The 11,146-nt window shown below is 51.4% G+C and overlaps 1 protein-coding gene across 1 annotated transcript in view; it reads right to left on the bottom strand.

Annotated features, from left to right (window-relative positions):
* Window positions 1-2,280: 2,280 nt before the first annotated feature.
* GPT2 (glutamic--pyruvic transaminase 2) overlaps window positions 2,281-11,146 on the bottom strand; it is a 32,690-nt gene continuing 23,824 nt past the window's right edge. Inside the window, exons 7-11 of the mRNA XM_028091258.2 lie at window positions 10,785-10,921; window positions 7,302-7,476; window positions 5,724-5,879; window positions 4,327-4,439; window positions 2,281-2,841 (exon numbers count right to left, since the gene is read on the bottom strand). Coding sequence (XP_027947059.1) covers window positions 2,751-2,841; window positions 4,327-4,439; window positions 5,724-5,879; window positions 7,302-7,476; window positions 10,785-10,921 — 672 coding nt within the window. The 3' untranslated portion in view covers window positions 2,281-2,750. The remainder of the gene's footprint in view (window positions 2,842-4,326; window positions 4,440-5,723; window positions 5,880-7,301; window positions 7,477-10,784; window positions 10,922-11,146) is intronic.

Genomic DNA, 11,146 nt, shown 5'->3' with positions numbered 1-11,146 from the left:
TTGACACCTACAAGAAAATGGAACTGAGAAATCGTGATTGAAGTCGGTGAGTACTGGGGGAAAAGGTTATTCTAGTGCTAGGAACCTAAGTTACAAAGAATGAAGATGTAGGGATGCCTGGGTGGCTCAGTCGGTTAAGTGTCTGCCTTCAGCTCAGGTCATGATCCCAGGGTCCTGGGATCGAGTCCCACATCGGGCTCCTTGACACATGGGGAGCCTGCTTCTCCCTCTGCCTGCCGTTCCCCCTGCTTGTGCTTGCTGCCTCTGATAAATAAAAAAAATCTAAAAAAAAAAAAAAAAGAATGAAGATGTACAATTAGTGACATCTGCTTGAGTTTAGACTGATACCTGCTTGAGTAGATGTAAACTATAAGGAAAATTAAACACAGTCACCATTTTGAACATGTATTTTATTGAATAGAAATTTCCAGCAGAGCTATCATTAAGTACCTTTATCAGGAGATGCCTATGAGAATCTAAATTGGAGACAGGGACAGGCAGGCCTGTCAGCTCTTCCTGCAAAACCACCCAACACAGGGACAACAACCAGCCGGGCCTCGGGGTTTGGGGTGATGGGCCACCCAAGGTACAGTCCAGCATCCCCCATGTGTGGATCTAGATGAACAACAAAAAACTTTGCAGGTGTAGATTTAAATGACTACCAAAATGACTTCCTTTGGAGGTACTGTAAAAAATCAAATCTATCATGTTCAGTATTCCCCCCCTGAATGAAGTTAACCTCCTAAGTCAGCTGACCTTATGTTTTTATTTATTTACTTTAAAAGCAAACCAAGTGCATACAGTGTCTTTTAAAAAGTCTTGTAAACGTTGCAAAGTTTTTAGGTGTTATTTATAATCTGAAGAGATTCATAAAAAACTACTGGACTTGTTAAGACTACAAATAGTAGCCCCCTTGTCCCCCCATGAAAAAAGCAATTGTTACAAAAATATAAAAAATAGACTAGCTTCTACTATGTAACCTCTCCACCAGAAACCTCACGACTCCAGGACACATTCTGTTTTATGTACCATCCAACAAGCACAAGTGCAATTTTCTCAATTTTTAAGGAAAAGTTCCTGAACGTTCCGTTTGTTACTTGAGATTGTAGCTACTTTCCGCACAGGGGCTGTAATGCTAGGAAGTAGGGACAGTCCGTAGTCTCCTATCGCCTTCCCCTGCAGGGGCCCAACACAGAAATTACAGCATAGGATGCCTTCAAAGCTCACGCCTCTTTGTACTTGTCTCTCTAGCTCTTTCGATTCCAATTTGGGACTCGCTGGGTTCCCGGGCTCCTCAGCTGGCCTTGGCTTCCCCCACTGCCTCCTGAGGAAGGCCACTGGTAGGAGGGGGCTCTCAGTGAAGGGGTTCTCAGATAAGCCTGCTCTTCGCAGAGCACCCACATTTTGGGAGTGTGGGTCAGACCCCCACCCAGGTTTGCTAATGCCAGTAAAGTGGCAGGCTTGGTGGAGATACTCCCCTGGCTGGATAGAGGACTGATATCCCAGGACAGTCTGCAGAGTCTGGGGGGGTAGCCAGAAGCAAACGTGGAGGTGAAACACTTGGCATTAAGATACTTTGATAAACTTGGAATCCAATTACATGTATTCGTCCACAGCAGCCAAGCTACCAGGCACTTTGACCAATTATGAGCTAGGAAATGGGCTGAATTCAGTTTGAAACAACAAGACACTACAGGAGGGGGCTGGTGGTGAGGGCTTGACTGTGGTCAAGTCCTTGAGGATGCCCCTCCCTCATCTGGACATCTTCAGTGTTTCCTTATCCCTGCTGTCACCAACAGGGGGCGATGTATGTAAAGACTCAATGGAGCCCTTGGTCGAGACCGGTTGTTGGCTGACAGCAGGATGGATTCACACGTCAGCAGGCAGAATCCCTCCACAGGATAGGGATATTGCTGGGCTGTACTCTGCGTCCCCGAAGTCCAGGGAGTCCTCTCAGACGGGGGTCCCAGCCTAAGCATGCTTAAGAGAACCTTCACCCCCAAAGCCCTCACTACCTACTGCTCTATGTGCAGAGTCCTCACTACCTGCTGTGTGCTCCCACCCGGAGACCTGGTTCACACCCACTCTTCCCCTGCAGGACCTGCTGACCTTGGCCGTGGAGCCCAGTACCTGTCACAACCTAGCCTGGCATCCAGTCCCACCCCACCTGCACCATTCTTGTCTGAGAGACAGGCCATCTGCCTGCAGGCCAGAATGGTGGGCCCTTTCTGAGCCTCCAGCGGACTTCCAGGCTCTCCTGTTTGAAGAACTAGATTTGCACACCGCTAAGGGTTTTATTTCACAGATCATGGTGGTGAGTGTGGGATTTCCAGTCCTCGCTCGCCACGACTGTCATACATTTCCCAACACCTTCTTACTTCTTCAGATCTGAAACATCTCTCGCCCAACATACCCTGGTTGTTTTAAACCCCAAATGACCTTACCAAAAGCAACAACAACGGATTCAGAGAACGCCGGCCACATGTGCGGAGCAAGTCCCCTCTACTTTGGTTGCTTCAAAAAAAAACAGGACTTCTGAGATATCCCCAATCACATTGCTCAGAAGAGAAGTGCTCCCAACATCAAGGCACAAAGAAAGAAGTCTCTTGGGGCAAAATGACAACAAAAGCGACCAGTGACCTTTGTGAGGCCTGAGGCAGAGTCGCTGGGGAAGGCAAGTTCAGTCTGGTGTGGGTGGGCATCAGGAGGAAGGCCTGACAAGCAGGTCTCCCTTTGGGTCTGAGCAGTCCTCATGCGTACTTCTCCAGGAATTTTATGTGAAAGTCCTTCACCTTCTGTAGAACCGTCTTCAGCTTCTCCACTGGAGGGAGGATGGTCATTCTGTCAGGAAAGAGGACAGCGTCAGCCTGGACACAAGTCGCTCTGGAAAAACGGAGAGGAAGGAAAGCAGGAGCTCTTTCCTTCACCTGTGTTGTGGAGATGAGGAGCTGTGGGCAAGCAGTGGGAGGGGGAGGGTGCGAAAGCACCAGCCCCAGGGCAGAACCTGGAACTCGCTGAACCACCCCCACCCCAATCCATACATTTACTTTTTACCCAAGTAATACATGGGACCAAAAGCAGAAAAATGGTGGCAGCATTAAGCTCACTGACAGGTCCGCCTGTTACGGAAGAAGGCCTGCACCACATTCTGACCAGTGCATACAACTTTCTCTAGAGCATGACTTGGTATTTCCTGCAGATAGAGTGAGCCGTTCCTCCTGCTAGGTGGGCCTTTTAAAAAATCTCTTAAGAGGGGCACCTGGGTGGTTCAGTCATTAAGTGTCTGCCTTCAGCTCAGGTCATGATCCCAGGGTCCTGGGATCGAGGCCTGCATAGGGCTCCTTGCTTTGTGGGATGCCTGCTTCTCCCTCTCCCACTCCCCTTGCTTGTGTTCCCTCTCTCCTGTGTCTGTCAAATAAATAAATAAAATCTTTAAAATAAATAAATAAATAAAAATCTCTTGAGGGAGAACCTCCAGTCACAACTCTCCCTCCAAAGGCGCTCCCCAATTGCCATGGTAACTCACTCCTTCCTCTAATATTGCCAGTATGCTCCCCCACCCAAAAGGCAGCCCTCTCGATGTAACCGTTTCTTGAATGAGCCATGACTTGCCAAGATGAACCTAACTAGGGTGGAGAGGCTGAACACACACACACACACACACACGCGCGCGCGCGCGATTGTCCATCCAGGGTATGACCTGAGTCAGGACTTGGCTCCAGGTGCTAACTAAGCTCATGACATTTCTTTTTTTAGCATCTGCTGCAGAAGACATCTGAGAGCACTGTGCGTGGAGAAGGTGCTGTACTGAACAGAACTGGCCTTGGTGGGTAAACCCCGGCTGAGCTGCTCCCGCTCGCTCAGCAACCCGGGCTGCCATCCCAGCAGGGTCAGCACACGCTGTGCAATGCGTCCCAGAAAGTAAACTGCTTCCATGTTTCGGATGCATCATCTCTGCAGACTTCTGGATGAGCTCCTGAGCACCTGGACGCTGTTTGCTACTGCATGGGATTGGGAAAGGACAGGGAAATAAAAAAAAGAAAACCCCACCGGAACATTTCAGATGGTATGCAATAGACGGAGGCAGTGGAGAGGGAGACAAGAGTGGTCAAGGAGATGACCTTGGGGCCCACGCATAGTGTTCCTGAATCCCTGGACCCAGGTCTCAGCGCGGCTCTGCAGCAGGACGGGGGGATGGTCTGCTGCAGGGGGGTTGGGCTGCACACATCTCAGTCTCTGGAGCCAGCCCGTGCTCTGCAATAAGAAGCCCCAAGTTTTCCAAGACCAAGCTGGGACCAGCCCCATGCTGCAGACAGACAGAGGTACCTGAAGTGGTAGGTGCCTTCCCTCTGCCCGAAGCCACTGCCCGGTACGACGCAGATGCCGGTCTCCTCGAGGAGCTTCATGCAGTAGAACATGTCCGGGGCCATTTTATGGGCCTGTGGGAGCAGAGCAGAACTTAGGCTTCGTTTATGGCTTTGTACAAACACACCACCAAAGGGGCGCCTGGGTGGCTCAGTTGGTTAAGCGACTGCCTTCAGATCAGGTCATGATCTCAGGGTCCTGGGATCGAGCCCCGTATCGGGCTCCCTGCTCCGCGGGAAGCCTGCTTCTCCCTCTGACCCTCCCGCTGCTTGTGTTCCCTCTCTCGCTGTCTTTCTCTCTCTCTGTCAATTAAATAAATAAATAAAATCTTAAAAAAAAAAAAAACAAAAAATAAACACACCACCAAAAACTCGAAAGCAAGTAACCGCTGGAGCGGCAGGTTCTTTCCCACGGCGGGGCCCTTCTCCCCTCCCTGCAAGGACTGAGGCAGGACAGCGGCCGCGGCCAAAGTGGGTACAGGGAGCAAGGAACCTGAGGGCTACTTCAGGATGGCCATGGGCTGCGGTACTTTGGTCTCGCCCAGGACCAGGCTCCGTCCTTTGTGACCCACACCCAGGCAGCAGCGCCATAGGCATCTTGTATGCCAAGCGCATAACCCTCTGGCAATGAGGCCCTGAGGGCTGTGCCCAGGCGGGCTTTCAGAGAACAGCTTCCTGGGGGCTCCGGTTCACGGTGCTTCTCACACCTCGGTTCGTACAACCTGCGGTACCCGCTGAATGGGTGCTCAGCCTCCAGCACCAGGGATTCTGCCTCAACAGGTCTGAGTGGGGGAGGGCCCAGGTTCTGAATGTTTAACAGAGGTTTGGGGGTCATGAGGACAACACTTTCAGAAATACCGCTCTGGCCCTTGATCCTCAAAGTAGGGTCTGGGGCAGGGCCTGGAAGCATTGCACACACAGAATCCTGGGCCCTCTGTGACTTCCTGCAGCGGCAAGCAGCATTTTAACAAGACCCCGGGGTGATTTCGCATCCACACACTAGCTGGGACAAGTGCTGCTCTAGGACAGTCACTGCGCAGAGTAGATGCCGTCGTGGCCTCTTCAGTTTTAAATGCATCACGTCATGCATGGGGCACCTGCCTTCTGAACACTGGCATTCAGAGCCCAGATTGGCACTGCTCGCCCAGGGCTGACCTCACCTCTGCCCCTTCACCACAGCATGCTGCAGGGCTGGGCTTCCGAGAGCTCACCATCTTTCTGCTGTAAGCACCATCTGGCTGAAGGGTCCACAAAATTCCAAGCCCCCAGAGCCAGCACTTTTGCTCCCCAAGACAAGAAACAGCCGCCAACCCAGCAATTCCAAGTGAACCCAGTGCGCCCCCGCCCAGCACCCCAGACCTGAGCTGCTTCCACGGCCTTGCTGGGTATGAAGATCCGAGGAAAGGCGTACATAGCGCCCTGCAAGGGGTTGCAATGAATTCCAGGGACTTGGTTAAACAGATCTTCTGTCAGCTTAGCCTTTTTGGCCAGATTACCCAGGACAGACTCTTTCTCCTGAGGAGACACAGAAAACACAGGAGTCAGCATATCTCTGGGCATCATGGAACAGCTCCAGCCACTGGAAACTGTTCCTTCAATGTGGGAGCAACGGAGCAGCCTGGTGAAAAGTGAGCTCGTGTGTGCACGAACAGGGCAAACCAGGGGGGTGGGTGAAACACATCCCTCTCCAGGAACGTCTTCCCTGGGTGCTCAGCCCAGAAGGCTGCCCACGGCCCCGGGGCACACAAGTACAGGGAGTTCTGGGTGACAGGTAGGTCCTGCATAGCTTGTCTCATGGCTTCTATTCTTGTACAGGAGGTCCTTCCTGAACACGAGAAAACCCCCGTCCCAGCCCAGAAGTCTGAATGGACCCAGCCCTGGTTGGAATGCTCTAGAACATGCATCTAGGAGCTGGCCCAAACTCTTCATTTGGGGGGAGGCCACTCTCAATCCGTGTGGTGTGCATAGCGCATGTGATCCAGGCAAAGCAAATCAGTGACCAGCTCAGAGGTGAACATTTCCAGGACTTCTGCTGAACGGGGATGAAAGCTATGGCCTGAGGGTGAATGAAACGTGGTCCACACGTACAAGGAACTATCATTCAGCCTTTAAAAGGAGGCAAATCCTACCACATGCTATGACTCAGGTGTACCTTGGGGGCATTATGCTGAGTGACATAAACCAGTCACACAAAGACAAATATGTGTGGTTCCACGTAGATGAAGTACCTAGAACAGTCCTATTCATAGGGACAGAAAGTAGAAGAGAGGTTAGTAGGGGCTGGGGGCACAGGGAAACAGGGACTTAGTGTTTAACGGGGACGGAGTTTCAGTTTGGGATGAGGAAAAGGTTCTAGAGATCAATGGTGGTGATGGCTGCACAACAGTGTGAATGGATTTGATGTACTAAATTGTTCAGTTAAAAATGGTTAAAATGGTAAATTTTACATCCTCTGTATTTTACCACAATTTAAAATAATGTGAGCCTCGAACAGCAGGGGCCTGACTTTTTGGTTACATGACCCATACATTTTTGTTTAAACTGGTTAAAGTTGGGTTTTTGTCCCTTGCAGCTGAAAGGGACGATCACTTCGTGCTGCAAGGACGGCCGGTCAGTGCCATGCCCATCCCTTCCTCCTTTTCGGTTTAGTAACAGAAGCCCCCCAGGTGTTCTCAAGATGCGTGGCACTTCCCTTGGGGTGCCCACCCACCCGTGGGGCTCACGGGTGAAGAAGAGGGAGGAATCTTCCACCTGAGAACACAGCCCAGCCGCATCTTCACACTTACCCTCATGGGGTGGTTCCAGCCAAGAGGAGCCGTGAGCACCCCCAGGAGGCCATCTGGAGAGAGGCCGGCCACGGTGACCCCAAGCCCAGCGTGAATGCTTGTGACCCTGCGGTGGCAGTGACGTGAGGGACCACAGGACACAGTGACTCACCCTGCGGAACTGCTCGAAGGATTCCTCTCCAGGTACTGGGGGGTTCACGACAATGTCCATGGCAGCCTGCCCGGACACTGGCGGGCACAGTCGCACGGACAGCAGCTTCACCAGCTGGCCTTTGATCTCGGGGTGCAGGTTGATCACCTCCATGTAGCCTCCTCTGTAGCCACACCTGCAGGGTTGAAGGGACAAAGACCCACTGGTCACAGAGAGGCCTCAACTATGTGCCATCAGGTCAGCCAGAATGTTCTATAAGCATCCCCACGCCCAACACGGAGCGGCCAGGTGTGGCCGAGTTCATCCCAATGGGACGTGAATGCAGTGACGTGGGCGAAGTCCACGTCACTTCCTTACAAGGAAAAAGCATGCTCTCTCCTCCTTTCTCTTTTCCCATTTCCTGAGAAATGGAGACACCGGAGCAGCAGGCTCAGTGCTGGAGATGGACGCCTCGTGTGGACAAGGCAGAGCCCAAGTCCGCAAGTGACCTCGAGGTCAGCCTGTCCTGACCTCCCCCGCCTTTGGGCTGTTAGGTCACGGGCACCTTGTTTCAGCCACTGTATTTAGGGGCCTCTTTGTTAAAGCAGCTTAGCCTGAGGCCTAGCTAATACACAGGCCCCTGTTCCAAAAGGGCCCATGACTCAGGCCTGCACAGGCTCCAGGGCTGGATACAGATTCCCTGGGGCCATGAGCACAGCCGGAGGACTTCTGCCAAAACTCCTGTTGCCTGAAAACAAAGTCAACCCAAAGGAGAGCAGAGCTGAGCAAGACAATGAGACCAAGCTAGAAATCAGAGACAGAGTCGCATCAACATCTTCCCGGACTTTTCACCCATATTAATTTAAAAAGCCTCTTTGGTGTAGGTCGGTTCAAGTCGAGTTTCCATTAGTTATCACCACAAGGATCCTGACTGATACAGAGTCAAGTCACATGAAAGTAAGCTGAGATATGCAATGAGTTAAAAAAAAAAAAAAAAAACCTTCCAGAACTGAATCAGCTCTAGCAGTCACACTTTCTGGAACTGTGCCTCCTCCTCTGGGCTGTGATTGATAACGTTGGGACTAATGACTACAGAAATGCAGACTCCCTGAGGCAGGAATCTAGTCTTACCTTCCTCTGTATACTCCACACCCTCAACCTCAGAGCACCTGACACAACGAGACACTCAGTAAAATGCCACTGGTATCAGCCTGCAGAACTGAACCAGCAAAGGCAAGTTCCCACATCTCATCTCTCAGCTGGATCTTCCAAGGCAAGAAGATAAATTCTGGTATCTCAGAAGGGTTTCCCCTAACAGAGGCTAAAAGAACTTTCTGCTTAATCCTCTGCTGTTGAGCAGAAAATCAAATTGAGAAGAGCAGTCTGATCTCAGGTCAGCAGGATCTGAGGACTGTGGGGCATAACTCAGGATTCCAACATCCAGGAGACTATTAAAGGAATAAAGAACACAACGCAGAGATGGCTAGGTATGTGATAAAAACACTTGAGCTTGAAAAATGAGTTAATAGAGAACAGACTTATTTAGGAAAAGAGCTACATAGCACATGAGTCTAGCAAAGATAAAGCACTACTAGGACCATAGACCAGAAAGACCAGCATAAATTAACCCCTGCCCACATTAAATCAAGCCAGTTGGGCAGTCATCCCAAAGGCACAGCTCCCTCCACCTGACCAAAATGTTTCTCCAAGCTTCACAGTTCCATCAGCCTCCAGCTCAACAAGGGAGACCCTTCCCCCATCCTAACACCTGGCGCATGAAAGAACCCCCCCCAGTGTTGGGGGGATGAATGCCCTAGTCTTTCCTTCTAAGCCTCTTTTGCAGTTTCCCCCTCTTCTCCCACAGCTTCTGAGCAGTGAGGGCCTAGACCAGTCCTTAGACCTCTTGTCTACCTACACTCACTGCCTATGGTATGTCCCGGCTCAGAGATCTAACAACTCGTTCACTGCATCTCCCAAACTTAAATCAGCTGGCTCTCGGCCCTGAGCTGGGAACTCACACAACCATCTCTATCTGGACATCCAATGGGCATCTGCAAATTCAACACATCAAAAAAACAACTCCCAATCTTTTCCCCAAACCTGCTTTATCCACAGCCTTCTTCATCCACTGATGGCAACTCCATCCTTCCTGTTGTTTGAATAAAAAACTTGCGAATGAAACTTGACTCCTCTCTCACAATCACCTTTTCCATCAAGCAACTCGTGTCCACTCCACCTTCAAATATATCAGGATCCAGGGTCTCCTCCACATCTCTATCCTGGCCCACAGTACCCGCCTGGCTGTACAGCCTCTTGTCTTAAGTCTCTGTTCCTGCCCCTACCATACAGCAACCAGACAGCAGTTAGTAAAACATAAGTCGGGTGAGTTCACACCCCTGCTCTAATCCTCCAATGGCTCCCATCCTGCTCTGAGTAAAAGTAAAAACTAACCGGGGCGCCTGGGTGGCTCAGTCGTTAAGCGTCTGCCTTCGGCTCAGGTCATGATCCCAGGGTCCTGGGATCGAGCCCATCGGGCTCTCTTCTCTGCAGGAAGCCTACTTTTCCCTCTCTCACTCTCCCTGCTTGTGATCCCTCTCCCGCTGTGTCTCTGTCAAATAAATACATAAAATCTTTAAAAAAAAAGTGAAAACTAACCTAAGTAGCCCAGGTGATCTGGCCTCCTATGACTTCTTTGGTCTCAACATCTGCCACTTTCCCCCCTCACGCACTCGTTTCCAGCCCTGTTTCCCTGAACATTCCAGGCATGCCTCAGGGCTTTTGCACATGCTATTCCCTCTCTTAGAATGCTTCTCCCTCAGATACCTGCCTAGCTCCCTCCGTCCTCCTCAGTGACCCTGCCCCCACCACCTGGCATTCCCATTTCTTCTCTATTTTTGTCCACCTGACACATGATTTTATTCATTTGTCTACTAATTCTCTCTCTTCACTAGAAGCTAGCTGTTAGGGCAGGGATGGCTGTGGTTTGCTCTCTGCTGTACCCTCAGTGCCGAGATCAGTACAGGACTCACAGTAGGTCATCCATAAGTATTAGCTGAACGAACAAATACAGGATTGAAGCAGACTCCCTGACCCCAGTGCTAGGGTGAGGTGCACATACAGCTTGGTCCCCTGGTCTGATGGCATTTGTCCACTCAACCTGCCTTCCCTGGCCCCTCAGATTTCAGCGTCAGAACCACAGTGATAGAGCGGGCAGAAAACACTAGTGTTAGAAGCTGTTGTAGGTCCGGCTTTCATTTGCATTGTTTACCGTGGTCAGATTTCTTTCAAGCAGGACCTTATTTTATGAGCCTCTGCACGAGGGCTGTCCTCACACCACAGGGCCCCCGGGCAGGGGATATGGCCTGTCTCCTGCTTCTTGGATCAGCAGAGGCCGTAGGTAAGGGCAGCCTTCTCCGTCCAGCAGGGTGACTGTGGGGCAGGGTGGAAGAGCACTGGTATGGGGCAGGCCCCGAGGCAGTGGGAGGGAGGTGGAGGCCAACGTACTCGCCCATGTAGCCCTTGGAGGTAGAGTGGAAGGATGCAAGCTCCACGTTGCTGGAGTACTCGGGCCCCATCTCGTAAAGTACCTTCTTAAAGGAGTGGAATTTGCAGTCTGGAGAGTACACGTTGTCCTGGTACACCTGGGGGAGAGGACAGGACAAGCACAGTCACCCACATTCCCCAAGAGGCCTGAGCTCATGCAGGCTGCTGCCGAGGGAGGGCGTGGGTGCTCAGGCTCAGCCTGCAGTCAGGCTGTGTGCTATGAAGCCCAACCTCTGATGCTACTTCCAGGAAGGAGCCAGACCAGAGAACCTTCCTGAACAAGTAAGGAGGAAGGGCTTTGGGCTGGATGCCCACTTGATTTC

Source organism: Eumetopias jubatus, unplaced genomic scaffold, assembly GCF_037043125.1.
Source record: "Eumetopias jubatus isolate StellerSeaLion01/CBP00866 unplaced genomic scaffold, mEumJub1_p1.0 scaffold_10, whole genome shotgun sequence".
In the NCBI taxonomy this organism is placed as follows: Eukaryota; Metazoa; Chordata; class Mammalia; order Carnivora; family Otariidae; genus Eumetopias; species Eumetopias jubatus.
Note: the sequence above shows the minus strand (reverse complement) of the source record. Positions and strands in the feature narration are given on the sequence as shown.